We start from the raw sequence: 18,802 nt of genomic DNA on the forward strand, positions 1-18,802 counted from the left end.
GACGTACAAATAAAATACTTATTTTATTTTTGTATTTTTTACGAGAAGAAGCGAGTGACGATAATGCTACATGTTACATGAAAAAGAAGACCAGTTTGCCTTTCTACAATAGTACAATAGTCAGAGTCCGACGAAGGCAGCTACGCAATATTAATATAAAATCTGATATTTAATGGTGATCGTTTATTCAGGGAATATTGCCGATTAAATGAAAAGCAATTCAACATTGAATGAGACTTAATAATTGACGAAATACAACCAAATTCCTCAAATGAAATTAATGCAGAGGAAAAATATTATTCTTAACATTAAGGTAAGATCACATTGTGAAATTTTCTTCCCCATCCTCTTGCCTGAATCCGTGACCACCGCACACAGCAAGCCGACGCAAACGGGACTCATGTAGCTCGTGATATATACTACTTAATCCACCTGCATCAAGTATAGGTACCTACTCGGCCGTCAGAAACGTGCGGCTGGATTTAGAAGTCTGTGATAAACGTCCCCTCAAAACCATGCCAGGTAGGCTCTTTATCAGGTCTTTCATTGATTTCTGCAGTGATTCGTGGGTTCCGGAGATGGCGATGCGACACGTAACAATAAATTATCCAATGGTGGGCAGACAGTCGTTCCGTATTAGCAAAATATTACTGATTTATCTTTCTAAGTATGCATATTAAGCCAATTTTACTTTCTTTAAGTACCTAACAGTGAAGTATGATGAATAAAATAATTTGTAAGAGCTATAAGTAATTGCGCAATTTACACTTCATATTGTCCAGTTTCGTATTTCAAACTGAAACACAAATTTAAATCTTATAATTCCTCTCGTGTTGCAGGTGTCCCACTCTTCATGATATGACCGCACCATCCATATAAAACTTGACGGGCGAGACAAGAAATCCTTAAGCTATTTCCCTCACCTTGGCCGATAGAAAGAACTTTTAATAAATTAATTTGAATAATAAATGGTTTCCTCGTGTTGGTGTAATGAAAAATTACGTGTTGCACTGTAACAAAGTTTGTTTAACCCTCATGCCTTGAGATCCCCGTAACTGTCAATATTCTAAATTTTAAACCATTCGCTTCTCTCGTAGTTCAATTTTGTATCCTTTCGTACGTTTGGGTATCAATACCATGAGATATTAAACAACATCTTTGCCCCTTGTAATAAAAATTAATGATTGCTTCTTTTATTTAGCTCAGGAATGGCTTTGCAATGACAAAATGAGAAAGTGTCACCATAAACGACATTATATAATTATAGTTTGTCAAAGGACTGTCTCATTTCAAACATTAGATGACCAACTATACTATGATATTACGACTAGAGTTGCCAGGAATATTCGCAACTATTCGGTATTCGGCCTATTCGGCCACTTTGCCGAATATTCGGTATTCTATTTGCCTCTCTATCGCTCGTGCCCTGTCGAGCTTATAGGCCTTATGGCTATCTTCGCAAAACTACGAAAAAATATAAGAACAGTTTATATAATGAATTTATCATGAAATGTTAAAAAAATCACATAGGAAAATATAGAGACTGTCTCAATTGAAACAGACAGAGAGAATCATATACTATCTTTGTCTTGGGCTAGTATATGAAATATAGTATATATATATATAGTATAGGAAATGGATGAGTAGTTTTGTGGTTGTTCTTATTTACTGACAAATTGGGTTTGCCCTTCGAGCAACACGGAAAGGAGTCGGCATTCGCACTATTTCCCCTCTGTCGAGGTACAAGATCAATTGTGCATGCATACAACTAGCGCGGTACGTACAACACACACCTCGTGTTGCACACAATAATTGTGTAATGCGCTCTTTATTATAAAGAGATCGAGGTGTGCAAGACTTGTCTTTGACGTGTGTCATTTTCTATTTATTTGTGTCATCATTAGAGATTGGATTTTGTAAGTAGTGAGTGAGAAGTGCGACTGTGTGCACGTTTTCCTCCGTAAAAAATGGCAGAACGATTTATACGGTAAGATATCGCTTGGGCTCCTCCCTTCCGACGTGTCGGAAGCCGGTGTTGCTCGAAGTGTTTGCCAGACTATAGTTAACTTCCGAATTTGACGCTCTCTTTTCGGACCTATCATTCTAGTTTCCTGACTGGCTCTGTGACATGGCTCAATCTATGAGGATATTACCAAACGGAGCCGCCACGTCTGTAATTTGCGGTACAAAAACGTCTGCCAATTTTTGCGGGGGAGGGGAACGTCAAATGTATACGTAACGTCAAAATAGCCATGTCAGATAAACGTCAGTCCATACATTGTGTATGACCATTGGCCGACTATTTTCGACAGAGGGGAATGCCAATGGCTACTCCGTTGTGTTATATCCTCCTAGGGCTCAATATAGATTAGCAAAAAAGTTTACAGTAGGTACAGTCGCCATCGGATATATCGGAGCGACCGAGGTGCTAAAAATATCTGAACATGCACTCTAGCGCCTTGACAATAAAGGCGTGTTTAGATATGTGTGAGCTCCTTGGCCGCCCCGATATATCTGCGATATATGGCGACTGTACCATCGGAATTCTTTGTCCGTGGGTGTAATAAGCTCCTTAGAACGTAGTGGTTATATCCTCTTTGCTTAGAACTACTAATATCTGTGACCAAAGACATTTCAGTGCAGGTGACAGATTTGACGTGCGGTCTGCAGCCGCAGTTGCAATAATACACCAAATACGCAAAAATGGCCATGCTACGTGCGGTCGGTCTTGTCATTCATTTTACTATGGAAATTGACAATAACACCGACGTGTCGGAGCAGTAGTGCAGCTGCGGTCGGGAAAACGTTAAAATCACCATATTACGTGCAGTCGATATCGTCATTCATTTTACTATGGAAATTGACAATAACACCGACGCGTTCAGGCCGCTGCAGTAGTGTCGGAGCAGTAACGCAGCTGCGGTTGCAAATGGACTGTCACCTTTAAACAAGCGCAGCTAATTATTAAACAGCGTTCTGCGCGGTTAACTGAGCGCCTCTTTCATTCGTAATGCAGTGAAAAGGCAATGAGTGTGCTTAGCGGGAATTATAACGGAATTTTCTAAATGTGTGCATTCTTGTACGTTTAGATGTAAAATAATTATAAATCCTTTGTAAAATATATAGTATGTACATATCTGATCCTGAAGCAAAGCTTTAAACTTGCTGACGTCTACATGGAGTATAGTTTAATGGTATAAATTGTTTTGCATTTGCAGCAGTTTTTAAAATTTAATTAATTTTAGTTTAGTACTTGCAGTCAGTATAAATTATTTTGGACCATCCTGTGAAGGTGAATGTTCAAACGTCATTTTCTTATCGTGAACATAATAAACAAATCATAACGCACAGATTATCGCATTCCAACAATGATGGCGTTAATCTCTGTATTCGTTTACCAATATTTGCAGCCTAAATACCAAAGCTTAAACGCTAGCAATTCAACATTTAAATCCGCGTGGATTTTTTACATTCCGTTCTAAATCTGAAACTATTTGCCGCGCAGCGAGTAAATACCCCTGGGATCACGCGTGCACGGGGCGGTGCACGCAGCCGGCGGGCTGCGTTTGACCTCGTTGCGATTAGTCAATATAAATATTGCAGCTACAACAAACATGTAGACCGCGGGCCAGGAACAGATTTCCATGACCAATCGCCTCCCGGGCGAAAACTCGTATAGTGGTTAACGGCTATGTATGATGAACCCTAGTGAACGTCAGCTGCCGCTCCGTTGGTGGGTTGAGGAATGGCAGCAAATAAAGTCTATAAAAAAATTTAGTCATCGCCTCCCGCTTGATACTTTGTCAGATGATAGTTTAGATGCTATTGTGAATAAACAAAATCGTCAGACGATTGTATCGCTGTGGAAAGACCGTCAGCTGGTCATATGAACATGTAAAAAAGAAAATTATTTTCAGTCATCGGCGTCATCGCCTCCCGTTTGATAAAACTTTGTTAGATGATATAAAGTTAATAAAACAAATCGTCAGCCGGTTGTATCGCGGTGGAAAGACCGTGTTACGCGTTTCGGTGGCTGCCATTCCTCAACCCACAAACGGAGCGGCAGCTGGCGTTCACGAGGGTCCATCATACATAGCGGTTAACCGCTATACGAGTCGATGATTGACGAAATTTGCGCCTTGCTCGCGGTCCAATGAAACAAGTCCCCTTTTTGTTGGCCTATCAGATAATGTAGATACTTTTGATGCATAGTCTGATCCGCTACTTTTGATGCTCAATAGACAAGACATATATATACAGCATGTAAATGTCAAAAAATAGAAACCTAAAACAAACAGTGGGATATTTAGATCAGTACGGTTTCACTCACTATTATTTTTAGTTGTCTTTGGGGACATGTTTCGGATTCGTCGGGAATCCTTCCTCAGGCACGCAATATTTTGGAATATGTTTCACAATAGTTTAATTTCGAATACAGCGGGATGTTTTAAAGGCGAAAACATAATATTATAGTTACAGGTTTCCATGAAAATATGCGTGATATTTTAAAAACCTTTTTGTGTAAACCTGATTAAAATAATAAAACTTTCTGATAAAAAATAGAAAGTCTACGCGAAGATGTAGGTTCTTATTGTAAAGGTGGCGTAATATGGCGTATTAAGTCCGCCATGTTGTTTTTATAATAACGTCACATAGCCTATGTCACCCGGGATGACGTAAGGATTCTAATGATATATCATACATCTAAATCGGTTAAGGCATTAAGAACTTATGGTGGAATAAAAAAACTCACATACATACAAACATGAACGCTGAAAGCAATACACTCCTTTTTTTAGGCAGTGGTGTAAAAATGCCGTAACGTTACCATGGAGATCTGTCCACAACGTTACCATGGAGATCTGTCCACAACGTGACACTTTTTCGTGCATGTCAAAAATCAGCAACAACTTTAATAAAAGTAGTGGGCAAATTGTTATATAATATATGCAGTAATCGTAGGAGAAATGTCATGCAATTGTTTATCTTTTTCTATGCAAGTACCACATGCGATAAGCAGGGCAGTGTTACACTGCCCCAATCTGGGCCGGACGACTCACGGAGGCCACGAAGGCGCTGCTCCGCCGGCCGCAGAGGGTGGTGGCCCAGAGGATGGTGAGGGCCTACCGCACCACCTCTCACGCAGCGACATGCCTCCTTGCCGGCACCCCGCCTTGGGAGCTGGACGCGGGGGTGCTGGCCGAAAGATACTGGCAGAGGGCTGAGGCCAGGAGGCGCGTGGCGCCCATGGATGCGGAGGAGGAGGAGAGGTTGGCCCGAGCAGCCGCAGAGCGCCTGAAAGAAAGGTGGAGGGATGCCTTGGAGGACGGCCGTTATGGAACCCGAACCATATAGGCTATCCTCCCAGTAATGGATGAGTGGGTAGGGAGAAGGAAGGGGGCCCTGACATTTAGGGTGACGCAGGTGGTGTCCGGACACGGCTGTTTCGGACACTACCTGCACAAGATACAGAGAGAGCCGGGGCCTCAGTGCCATGAATGTGGCGCGGTGGACGACACGGCCCAGCACACTCTGGAGGTGTGCAGTCGCTGGGCCGTGGAAAGAGCTGCCCTCAGGGCAGCGACGGGGGTGGCGGACCTCTCGCTACACATCATAATAGCGGCGATGCTGTGTAGCGAGAGGAAATGGGAAGCGGTGGCCTCCTTCTGCGAGGAGGTCATGTCACAGAAGGAGGAGGCGGAGAGGGAGCGAGAAGCGGCTGCTGACGCGCTTCCTCTCCGACGCAGGCGGCAGGGTCGAAGGCTGAGAGCATATGCTCGCCTCGAGCCCTAGGAGGGCCAGCGGGTGTCGAACCCGCATTGTACGTCTGGGGGGGACCAAGCGTTTCTGATCCCCCCTCCATTGTGAGGGTACTCTGGCGACAAGCCGGGGATGCCGGAGGGCGCAGTGGTGGAATGTTATCGATCCCAGTGCGCCCTCACGAACGGCCAAGAGGTTGAAACGCCGGAGTGGGTTTAGTGGGTAGGGCCAGTTCTCCCCCCCTCTCGCCAAGAGAGGGAAAAGGAGCGGCGAGTCCCACACACCGTGCGTAAGTGCATTCCCACTCCGACAAAAAAAAAAAAAAAAGGGCAGTGTTACACTATTGTTTATCAGTGTACAAATATCGTTTGATATGGGTTATCAACATGTAAACAATGTGTATAAACAGCTATGGTGGAGCCGGTAATAGGGCTTCCATGCCGTAATTCCGTAATTCCGTAATACGTATAACGGAATTATTACTTACTTCGCTGGTTCAGCGACCCTAAGTGGATCTTGGCCTCCGATACTAGGTTTCGCCATTAGTTCATATCCTTATTATTTACAACGACGGGACTTAATCGCGTAAAATAAGTATTAAACCCACCTCCGACGTTTCGAGGACGGCGTTGTCCCCGTGGTCTCGGAGAAGACTGGCTAAAGTTGACATCAACATCTTCTAGGCGCGCGAGTTTTTCGAACTACCCGCACTTGGTCTTGTTTATTAACTTGAACGTTTTGCGCACTAGGGATGTTACCGGGTCGATACACAACACTCACAATATTCGATTTTTCAACTTTCGATATTTGGTTTCGCTTACACCTACTAATGACTGGGTTCCATGTGGATGAGATCTTAAAACCTTCGTCTCGATTGAAATTTCTATGTTTCTTGATTTCTTTGATAATAATGAGTAAAAATCGTGAAAGTTTAAATCAGAGTTCCTATCCTGTTATCCTATCCTATCCTATACGGAATTATTAACAATAAAATAATGTAATCCGGGTCCTTACTATTGTATTGTATTGTAGTTCGGGCGATTTTCCGCAACTCGACGACTGGCGCCTATTTTGCGTGACATGGGGGTGGGCTAGTCCTGCCAGCCCAGCTCCTCGAGGAAACCTATCAAACCTTTGATGTTGAGTAGGACCTCGGGGAGGTCTCTCGGGGATCCGAGATGTTTTGACCTGTATGGGGCCACTCCGCTGCACTCCAGCACCACGTGAGAGGCTGTTTCTTCTATCTCCATGCATCCTCTGCATAGGGGACTGTCTGTGACACCTGTTATAAAAAGACGCTTGTTAAATAGTCCATGACCTGTTATGACATTGGTTACCATGCTCAGTCGGGTCTTTCCTAATTGAAGGAGCACCCTTGTGAGCTTTCCGTTGATGCCAGGCATGGCTTGTTTGGCCTGTCTGCGTCCAGTCTGGTTTAGCCAATGTTCTGTGTGTAGTTTCCCTGTACGTGCCAGCAGTATTGAGCGTACCTTTCTATTTTTTTGCGTTTAAGTATCTGGAAATCCACTTTTAGCCGTTACTGCCGATTAGGGATTGCACGGCATTTTTACTATATATTTTTTTGTCTATAAAATTCATCGAACTATACGTGGTTAACGGCAGGATATATTCTCTAGCAAAGAGTAAAGTATGTATAATAGGTACTCTCTAGCATGAGCATGACTTGCGTTTTTCCGAGCTACTCATACATGTAGCGCTACTTCAAATATGGAGTTGCATGTGAGAACGCAAGTCATGCCAGAGCATCATAAGTGTCCAAGTCCAAGGACATTATATTTGGACAATAACATACTTATTATAAATACTACCTCGGCCCGTTCGCTCTAGTTATTTCATGTCTAGTTTGGCAGCGGTTGTGCCTATATTTATTGACAAATTTGATTTATCTTATCAGAGAATACAAATACAACCGGAGTATAAATACTATCGGTAATTTATTATAGTTGCATTTAAAAGAACAAACGAGTCGTTGCACTTTTAAAAATAATAAGAAAGATTTTAAGTATTTAAAATCTGCCTTTGACTGCCGCCTGGCACATAGATGACCGATTACAAAATTACGCAAGATTACGGCGCGGCGAAATAGGTAAGTTTCATTTTTTTTACTGTTTTTATATATTAGCTTTCTCCTAGACGTTTATTTTTTATCAAAACTTCTCTAACAGATATGAAAAACCCATCAACCTATACAATGTGTGGCCAGTAATAGGAGCAAAAAATTTAACTGTAGGCTATACTCCTCAAACTGACCAACATTTGTTCAGCGACTTTTAAAAATAATGAAGACTTTAAACTTCGCATTTTTAATACAAAATAAATATTACCTTCAATGTACGCCATTATCATTGTGATTGACGTTGCCTGTCACACCTCAAACATAACAAAATTCGCAATACATTGCGTCTTGGAAAAAACTTTAGTGTGTAATCAAAACACAAGTTATTTTTAAAAGTCGCTGAACAAATGTTGGTTGGTATGAGGAGTACAGCCTACAGTTTAATTTTTTGCTCCTATTACAGGCCACACATTCTATAGGTATCGTAGTTTAATAACCTTACTCTTACTGCTGATCTATTTCTTTACGATTTTCCAGCACGATGTTATTAACACTACTAGTCGCTGTGTTTGCCAGTCTGCTGGCTATTTTGTACATTCAACACCGCAAGAACAGTCGCTTCTGGGCTGAACGGGGTGTGCCGCACTCCCCCCCACACCCATTGCTGGGTAACTTCGACTGCTTCTTCAAACAGAATGTGGTGGGTACAAAATACACAAATATACCATACATATATACATATATAATCACGCCTATTTCCCGGAGGGGTAGGCAGAGATCACGGATTTTCACTTGCTACGATCCTGGCATACCTCTTTCGCTTCCATCACTTTCATAACATTCCTCATACACGCTCGCCGGTTTAGGGTGCTCTTGACCTGGCCTTTCTTCAGGATTTCCCCGATCTGATCTGTTGAAAAGTCCGCCGAGGTCTGCCCCTTCCAACTCCCGTTTCTACCTCTCCCTTATACCATGTCAGAGTATAACAAAGTATACCAAAGAGGCCTGCTACAAACTGAGTTTTCTGGCTGCAAACACGCAATTTTTTCAAACCCAAGATCCTTCCCAAGATGTATGTAGGTAAGTTACAAACCCAACATCCAATCATGAAGAAGAACCGCCACAAGTTAAGAGTGCTCCAGCCTGCGATCTCACTGTTTTGTAATTTGGGAGTCCCAAGGGATCCTACCGAATCCTTACACCAGATCAGTCTGGGAACGTCGCACAAAACTCGTTTAATTAAATATGGACCCCTTCTGGGTAAAGGCCTCCTCCATCCTCTTCCATGCCTCCCTGTCCTTGCCCAACTTAATCCAGTCGGCTCCTGTCACTTGTGTGATATCATCAGCCCACCGTGTGTTTGGTCGACCAGCATTCCTTTTTCCAATTGGTCCCTTCCAACGTGTGGTTTCTATAGTGCATCTTCTGTCTTTGAGTGGCTCAAGTAACACCGTGTATATAACGTATTTTTTCAGGGTATATGGATGCGTGATCTACACGCAAAGTTTCAAGCCCCATTAACTGGTATCTGGGTATTCCGGCAGCCTGTCCTGGTGGTAGCGGATCCTGAGGTTTCGAAGCGTATCCTGCTGTCCGATAGTGACCTCTTTCGCAACAGATATTTGGCGTCCGGAAAGTCGGATCCTGTTGGGGGGCTTAACATTTTCACCATTAGAGTGAGTTTGATTGAATTTCGCAATAAGATCGTTAACATTTTTATAAAAAATACTGGTCTACAGTTTTTTAGAAGACAATCTAAACGTAAAAACAAATAACGAAATATTTTACATTGGAATATGGCCCTACAAATAAGATTGTGTATCACTAGACTTATATTGACCGGGATTTAGACCAGGGACCGGACAACCCTTTCCGCGATAAAACCCTTTTAATGGGCGACACTTAAACACGGCTAACACATTAAAAAGACTTTCCCTTTTAAACTGCAAGCCCATTCATACCCTTACCTTTGACTAACCCTTACCGAAAAGCTAACCAAAAATAAGGCTAGCTCTTAATAAGGGTTACCCTTATCTTTAAGCGCTTTTTATAAAGGTTTCCCTTTGCGTGAAAGAGACAGGATTAGTATATATCTACGGTAGTGTATGAAAAGGAAAGAAAATACGTGCCTAGTAAAGAACGCCGCCGTCGCCGCCGACGATCGCTCGGATTCGAAGTAATGTGTGCTTTATGAACAAGGTAGACGACTTAAATTAGCACGCTTATATGCTAAAGGGAAGCCATATGCATATTGCTTATAAGGCTAACCCTTATAAGCAATATGCAAGGTGTTGGTGAGCGGATGATAAGGGTTTTGTAAGGGTATTTGGGCTACCGATTACTCAAATGTGGTAGCTTTATATAAGGGTTTTTAAAAGCAAAACAAAGGGTTTCGTCTGGCAAAGGGTATGGTGAGTTAAGCCTTATGCAATACCCTTATAAAACCCCGATAAGGGATAGCGGGCCGGTCCCTGATTTAGACTGTGATTACCTTTTGTATTATTTATGAGTTCCCGATACTTCGACGCAGTTACATGCATCATGTGTTACCGTGAGTGTAGTGTTTTTGGACAGACCAACAAGTGTGAATGCGACCGATGGTAACGTTGAAAGCGAACGCAGCCGACGCGCAAGAATGAGGGTAGATCAAGTGCCGTCTACACAAACTTTGACACCCACCCACTATCTTCAGTCACCCGTGAACATGATGCATGTAACTGCATCGAAATATCGGGAGCTCATAAATAATACAAAAGGTAATCACGGTCTATATCCCGGTCAATATAAGTCTAGTGAAACTATCCGTAAATCATTCAAAACTCTAAAAGATTGTGTATGTAGTTGGTTTGTAAAGCCGAAAGGTAGCCCTTGGAGATTCAGGGTTCTTGCGAGCGTGTTGCAAGTAAAGAAAAGCAATTACAATTGCAAGATAAGTTAAGATACCATTTTTCATCGTGATGACTGCTGTAACAAATATAGTATTTTATACATAGACATAGTATATACAAGTAGTTATAGACGCGCCACCGAGCGACATTCATATAAAATTTGGGCAGCATAGGATTTTTTCTCTTTCACTCTTATACATTAGTTATGGTACCATTGGTACCTCAAGCTTATAAAAACTGTAAAAAAAAAAAGTATTATTTATAAACCTAGGGAAGAGCGGTGCCTCCCAACACAAGCATTGTTTTGCTTACCGGGCGGCTCCATCCCCTGTATCACAAAAATGTAAATTATTATAAAATAAAGAATTTTGTATTTTTGTTATTTTTTGTACATTTCGGTATTTCGCCATCGCCTCTTAAAAAACCTAACCTAGGGTGTCGCCAGCAGCGGGGCACGGCCCAATTATTTGTTGCTTATTATTATTCTTTTCTGTATACAATTGACGACCTTTTTGTGAATTTGTGCTATTTAATTAAAAATAATCTTTACTAATCTTAATTCAGGTATAGGACCAGCAACACAGTTCATCTTTATCAAGGGCTTTATCTATTTTTAGGATCCAGCATGGAGTAACATTAGGCGGCGTATAACATACATATTCACCGCAGCAAAGCTAAAGGCGATGCATGGACTGCTGTCGTCTAAATCAAAAGCGACCGTCAACCGCATACGGCAAGATAAGGCGAATAACAAGACCACAGAGATTAGGGCAAGTTCACGATTTTGGAATATTTAAAACATTTGAAACCCGGACTAAGATAATCGATAAAATAATTTAAAGCATTCGCGTTATGAACACATATCGAATCTATCATCTCTCGACGACCGGTCTGGCCTAGTGGGTAGTGACTCTGCCTGTGAAGCCGATGGTCCTGGGTTCAAATCCCGGTAAGGGCATTTATTTGTGTGATGAACACAGATATTTGTTCCTGAGTTATGGATAATTTCTATGTATTTAAGTGTTTGTATAAGTATTATATATATATCGTTGTCTGAGTACCAACACAAGCCTTCTTGAGCTTACCGTGGGACTTAGCCAACTTGTGTAAGAATGTCCCTATAATATTTATTTATTATTTGTTTATTATCATGAATTTACATAGTTTACATGTACACTGGTCGTAGTCGCAGATTATTGATGTCCCGCAAACGGTTATCAGCAAGGTTATCTGCGACCACGACCGGTAGTGTAACCGGTGACGAAACGACAGAAATAAAGGTAACAAAATACATTCATAATATACCCGATAAAGTTATCTACGTTATTTGACCTAGACCTGCCTGTGACATAAATAAAATGCATATACAGCGTAACACATCATTTTTGTGGCAGCAAAGGTTATTTGATTGTGACTATTGTTATCTTCCGAACAAAATGTGTTCCCTAGTTGGATAGATGGCAGTACCATCTCTCTCGCTATATCGTAATCCAGTAAAGGATTCGTATAGGAGGTGCAAGCACACACTGCTCGCGCTTGGAGTTGGTCAATGGCGCCTAGCCTTAAAAAAAAAAAGATAGCATACACCAGAGAGTTTGGGGCGGGTACTGCCGTGGCCGGGTGGTCTAGTGGTCAGGACGTTAGCCGCGTAAGCTGAAGACGCGGGATCGATTTCCGCCTCGGCCACCGATGGACTTGGTCACGTTTTCTTATGTGTATGATACCTATTACAGTTTATAATTTATATTTAGTAGTGTGACTACTTAAAAAACAAATCAAAAAATATTTCAAAAAATAATTTGATTTGTTCCCTAGTTGAATATGCCGTTTTTTTGTTCATCAAGGTTCACACTACGTTATCTAAGATCTCTGAGACTCTGTTCGCTGACTTAGTAGTCAAGCGGTAGTTCGCTTGCTAATACTAGTGTGTTAATACCTCCGACTTTGTTGCATATCATTAAGCACTCGTGCAACATATTTGGCCACTTTGTCTGTCACCAACTATTTGTATTTTTTCATAAATTATCTATCCCCTTCCAGACTCTTTTCACGGACTACACCACCGACATCATCGGGACATCCCTCTTCGGCATGCAGAACGATGCCGTCGGCACTGGTGACAGTGCCCTTCGTGCTGTTACTCGGGAGTTCATGAGATTCGATTGGTTTCGCGGTCTGTCTATTTACAGCATATTCTTCTGGCCTGCTCTTGTGGATATTTTCAGGTAATATCTTCTTATCTTATCATATTATTTCGGGAGCCCTTACACAACAATTACAATTTGACCCATCGGGATCTTTTGTGCAATTAACCCCTTAAGACTGACCTTTCGCCTACTCAAGAGCTTTTTTCACCATCTCCATGTGTTGGATGATGGAGCCCATGGGTAGTGTTCTCGATTCCTTTGGTTCCAGATAGCCTGCTCCAAAGTCCTTCATAACTTGTTAGGCGAGGGTGTGAATATCTTCTTAGCTAATGTACCTTAGCAACAAGTTAATTATTATCCATCCGTATTCATACTTTGATTAAATTAATGTGATAAATGCTAAACTTTTGGGTTCACATATATCATCAAATATTTTTGTAGATGACTGCTACCTACTTAATCCTGGGACAGGGCTAAAAGTTTCGAGAGAATTTGGTGCAGAGCGTGATTACAGTAATGAAAAAAAGGATATTTTTACTTCCAAAAATCTTAAAAGAGTACTTAACGGGATCGATTAAATAGTTGTTGTTCATAGTCAGACCCTTAGTTATTGTTTTCCAAAAAATCTTCCTTTTTTCAGGTTCTCGTTTTTCCCGAGAAAAAGTGTGGATTTCTTTAGAAAGACTGTGAGTACGATCATTGAACACAGAACAACCAACAACCTTGAAAACAATGATCTTCTTGACGCTTTGGTTAAGATGAAGAAAGAAAAACTTGACGATGGGCAAGGTAAAACTTTAGGCTTTAGTAAAAAGAGGTACAAAGTTTCACGCGGCTCAGGTGATACAGGGTACAAAGCAAAGTACCAAAACAGATACCCTTTTTCACCTGAGCTGCGCGCAACTTGTAGACGGTACCATAGAGTAACTTATACTAGAGCGGTACTGTCATAGTAAATTTTGTAACCCCAGTAAATTCACTGCCATCTGTCGACACACTTTAAAACTAAAAATGAAGATTTATAAAAATACGATAGAATGTATTTAAATATAGATAAATGATTTTTTTTATTTGCATTTATTATTTTTATGATTTTGAACCATGTTCTTTCACTGATATGCGTTAAAATTGTTAAATAACAAACGAAACCGTCAACGCCATCTATACGACTGTAGGCCAAAACTAGTAGCGCCCTCTGAACGAGAATCAAATTTTCTTGATTTTCGAGGCACGTTTTTTCCTTAGACTGTATCCATCTATTACGGAGTTATATCTATCTTTGACGGTACTTAATCCTTTTCAATAGAGTGACATATATACATTATATAACGAAAATACAGCTTACTAAAATAGCGCGTTTGACTACCATAAACTAAAATAAAAATAAATAAATAAATATTAGGGGACATCTTACATAGATCGACCTAGTCCCAAACTACACAAACCTTGTACTATGAATGCTAGGCGACTATGTAAACATACTTATATAGATAAATACCGTAAACTCAGGTAACTATTGTCCTATTATATATACAACTATGGTTCTTAACGTTGATTATTAACGAGCCTTTATGGTTTTATATTCGTTTCATTTATATTGGAGCTTAGATATAGCTAGGTACTAATGTTTTTTCTATATAATATTAGATTATCAAAATTGTTAGCGATCCAACCTTTGTGGTCTAGCGCGGATGCTACTTATAAAACTATGATTTCAAATATATGTCATTATTCATTCGCTATAAAACAATAAGACAAATGTGAAGATACAATAAATAATCTTCTAATTTATTATAATAACAAGTTTTCATTATTCTACAACAACAAAATCAAGAATATAGGTCACGCCTCATAGGCGCGTGAACATCAATATAATTTGAAAAATATTTATCCATATTTTACTGGAACTTGAATTTGGACTATAGATCGGTTTGTAAGTTGTGGACTAAAGTTACCTGAGTTAGTATGTACATACTTATATACATAGAAAACATCCATGACTCAGGAACAAATATCTTTGTTCATCACACAAATAAATGCCAGCATGGGCTAGTACAAAAAATAATTATGATGACAATGATTATAAAAAAAAAAAAAAAAAATGTTTATTGAGTTCGCACAAACAAACGTAATTATAACTGGGCAGGTGCCACTTTTTAAGCGTACAATGACACTTGTGTCAAGAGACACCGCTCTCCCATAGGTGGTAGCAGAATTTATATAAAAGCAATAGCTGTGGCTTAAAACTAATGTTTCTTCAAAATTACATAAAAATTACATATTGATGATGATTATATAATTCCATTTGTTTCAGAATTTAGTGATGACCTGCTAGCCGCCCAGGCTACTATCATGCTGCAAGGAGGATTCGACACTTCTGCAGTCGCTCTCACACTCATGGTGAATGAGCTAGCTCACAATTCCAAGATACAGGTAAATAAATAAATAGATTTAATCTTTAATAAGCTATTACAATAGATGGTGGAAATGGAGGATTCTTCTGCGAGCCCTATGTCCCTAATGAGGGATAACAGGAATTTATCATCATCATCAAGCTGGTTACAAAGTAGCTGATCGTTTTTTTTTTTTTTATAGGACATTCTTACACAGATTGACTAAGTCCCACGATAAGCCCAAGGAGGCTTGTGTTATGGGTACAGACAACGATATACATAATATATAAATACTTAAATACATAGAAAACACCCATGACTCAGGAACAAATATCTGTGCTCATCACACAAATAAATGCCCTTACCGGGATTCGAACCCAGGACCATCGGCTTCACAGGCAGGGTCACTACCCACTAGGCCAGACCGGTCGTCTAAAATATATATATATATAATATATATAATATAAGCCTTGTATTGCTTACATAAAACAACAATCTTTTTGTCTGTTACCTTCCGTGATTCTCACCTGATGGTCTCATCGGAAGATCAGCGCTGGAAATCGCCAGCAGCATGCTGAGATGGGGCCATTTCGTGACACTTTATTTTCATGTTCTTTTAATGTATGTCTATTGTCTGTGTGTGTTTACGAATAAAGTATTCTATTCTATTCTATTCTATTCAATCATTATGGAGGAAATATCTAACCTACTTTGCATAGAGTTAGATTAAGCTTACTCTGTACATATTGCATGTGTAAGATTGTCAGACTGTCGTTTCTGGATTTTATATTGCTTTAATGCGTGTTCCTGAGTCAATTGATCAAAACAAACCTTTTGTTTAAAATACCATTTTTGCGCCAAAATTTCCAAGTTTTAAATGTAACTTAAAAAATGTAACTTTTTTCAGGATAAACTATATAAGGAATTGAGTGAGGGTAAAAAGAAGAAAGATGGTGCTGACTTCAGTTTTAGTGATTTGGAGAAATTGGTTTATCTAAACTGCGTTATTAAAGGTAAATACCGTTTATTTTAGTTTTATACTTATTTAAAAAGAATTATGATTTTTAGGTGCTGCTATTTGCAAACCTGGACCGTTAATAAATTTACTTTTATGCATATCGTTATGATTGAGTTAATATATCACTCAAAAGGTGTCGACAGTTAGTAATTTCATTAAAAGTAGACATTTTTACAGATATTTAAACATTTGGAAGCGCTGATGACCTAGCGGTAAGAACGTGCGACTAGCAATCCGGAGATCGCACGTTCAAACCCCGGCTCGTATCAATGAGTTTTTCGAAACTTATGTACGAAATATCGTTTGATATTCACCAGTCGCTTTTCTGTGAAGGAAAATATCCTGACGAAACCGGACTACAATAAGGCCTTATCTTATATTATGGTTTACGAGACCCTTGTGGATACACTTCGACCCATAGGGATCTTTTGTGCAGTTCCCCCTAGGAAAGATCTATCAGCTACTCAAGAGCTTTTTCCAGCATCTCCATGTGCCGGATGATGGAGCTCATGGGTAGCGTTTTGAATTCCTTTGGTTTCAGATAGCCTGTTCCAAAGTCCTTCATTCTTTGTCTGGCGAGGGCGTGACATTCACACATCAGGTGTTCTACGTCTCTTCCTCTTCGCCACACATATGACAATCGGTGTTGTCAGCGTGTCCCATCTTGGCCAGGATTCCTTCGACCCCGAAATGGCCAGTTATTGCTTGGATTATTTGGAGTTTTCTTTTGCTAAGTTTCCAAAGCTTTTTGCTTCAACCGGAGTCTACTCCTTGTATAAAGAGCTTTGAGTACTTTAGATCCGTCAGACTGTCTCATTCTTCCTGATGTTTGGTCTTAGTAAGGTTAGATAGCCGTCCCAATAAGGCCTAGTTTCCTCTCTGGGTTGGAAGGTCAGATGGCAGTCGCTTTCGAATCGTATCGGTCGAAAGATGGTGATAATATTGAATCATTTATAAATTTTACATGAAAAATAGCAAAAAGAGACGAATTTTTTGTCCAGGTTTTAAGTTCGATTTTCAAAGATTTAAATACTAACTTGAAATTTCCCTTACAATGGTATAAATAATATTTTAATAGCATGAGTGGAACCGAAGCTTGTAGTAACTTCCTTCTTACTTACTCTACTCCTTATACAGAAAAAAACAGTCTATATTTGAGCTTTTTTTAACCAATTTTACTTTTACAGAGAGCTTGCGAAAATACCCTGCAATGGGCTGGCTGGACCGCATCTGCTCCACCGACTACAAGATTACCGACACCGTCACCCTCCCTGCAAACACCCCCATCTTCATCAACGCCATGGGCATGCATCATGACCCTAAGTTCTTTCCTGAACCTTACAAGTTCGACCCTGATAGATTCTTGCCCGAGAATAAGCAAAATTTTGTCCCTTTTTCGTATATGCCGTTTGGAGATGGTCCCAGAATGTGTATAGGTAAGTTTTTTGAACAATATTAAGACATAGCGGAAACTCGCCTGCGAGTTTCTTTACATTGCGGTATTTGATCATCATCATTCTATCTTTTGTCCCGTATTGTCACGGGATCCGCATTCCTGCTTTTCTCCTTCTATTTTGCTCTATCCCCGATATCGTCCTCAGCTAACGCACAGGCGTTAAGGCCTGGAAAGGTAAAACTAAGAGCTATGTTGCTTAAGTATTCAGGCGGCCTTATTTTGACCTGCCCAAACCACCTCAGCCGCCTTTCTTGAAGCTTATCGGCGACATATCGGTGTTTGATCGGTTGGGTAAATTTGATGTCATCAATAGTTCCCAATGTGCAACATGCGAGTTCACGCGTCGTCTATGAGCCCTTAGAACAATTAAATAACAGATGTCCTACGGTACGAGTACATTGATGAACCAAATGTGTGTGTGAAAATGCAAATTTTCAAATAACAATGAACTGATTATCTTCTGCAGGTAAACGTTTCGCTCAGATGTCCTTGCGCTACCTACTAGCAGAGCTCGTCCAGAGCATGGAGTTCCGGCCTCTGCCCTGCTCTACGAAGCCAAACGAAGTGAACTTCGAGCCAAAAGCCCCATTCCTTATGCCGGAGCATCCTATTTCTGTCGAGTTTATACCGAGGAACTGAGGGTGTACAGCGAAATCGAAATTTAGCCTCTCGATCACTCTTTCTGAAAGTTAGAGCGATAGAGGCAATTAGACAAAACAATGAAAAAAATGATTCGCGGAAGAAACTGAAATAAGATTTTGAAAAGTTGTATCGAACGTAAATTAAAAATAAAACTCCGAACTTCGTTATCTAGAATTTTGGTATAAATGGGCATGGGAAGGAGCACTAAAACCAAAACACAATCCTCATCTCGCTAAATATCACGTATATCTAGTGGTACCTAATACAATAATCGGCTAATTAGCACAGTTTTGACATTAATCGTAAGCCTCATTAGCGCTTAATTGGCAGATTAATTGACACGATAATAATGTCGAGAGGAACTATTCAAAATTCATGTGCACCGTTCCGGTGCGGGATGCATGTTTTTAGAACGACCACA

At 40.4% G+C, this 18,802-nt stretch overlaps 2 protein-coding genes across 2 annotated transcripts; both read left to right on the forward strand.

Annotated features, from left to right (window-relative positions):
* The first annotated feature begins 5,370 nt into the window (after nt 1–5,370).
* Nucleotides 5,371–5,793, forward strand: LOC134749117 (uncharacterized). The gene has a single exon (XM_063684021.1). The coding sequence runs from the start codon at nt 5,371–5,373 to the stop codon at nt 5,791–5,793; it is 423 nt and encodes a 140-aa protein (XP_063540091.1).
* Nucleotides 5,794–8,372: 2,579 nt separating this feature from the next.
* On the forward strand, nt 8,373–18,378 carry LOC134749118 (cytochrome P450 6k1-like). Its single transcript, XM_063684022.1, has 9 exons — nt 8,373–8,537; nt 9,313–9,513; nt 11,343–11,495; nt 12,766–12,950; nt 13,513–13,661; nt 15,187–15,305; nt 16,173–16,278; nt 17,471–17,719; nt 18,206–18,378. The coding sequence occupies exons 1-9, from the start codon at nt 8,379–8,381 to the stop codon at nt 18,376–18,378; spliced, it is 1,494 nt and encodes a 497-aa protein (XP_063540092.1). The 5' UTR covers nt 8,373–8,378.
* Nucleotides 18,379–18,802: the final 424 nt, after the last annotated feature.

The sequence above is a fragment of the Cydia strobilella genome, chromosome 17, assembly GCF_947568885.1.
Source record: "Cydia strobilella chromosome 17, ilCydStro3.1, whole genome shotgun sequence".
Taxonomy (NCBI): Eukaryota; Metazoa; Arthropoda; class Insecta; order Lepidoptera; family Tortricidae; genus Cydia; species Cydia strobilella.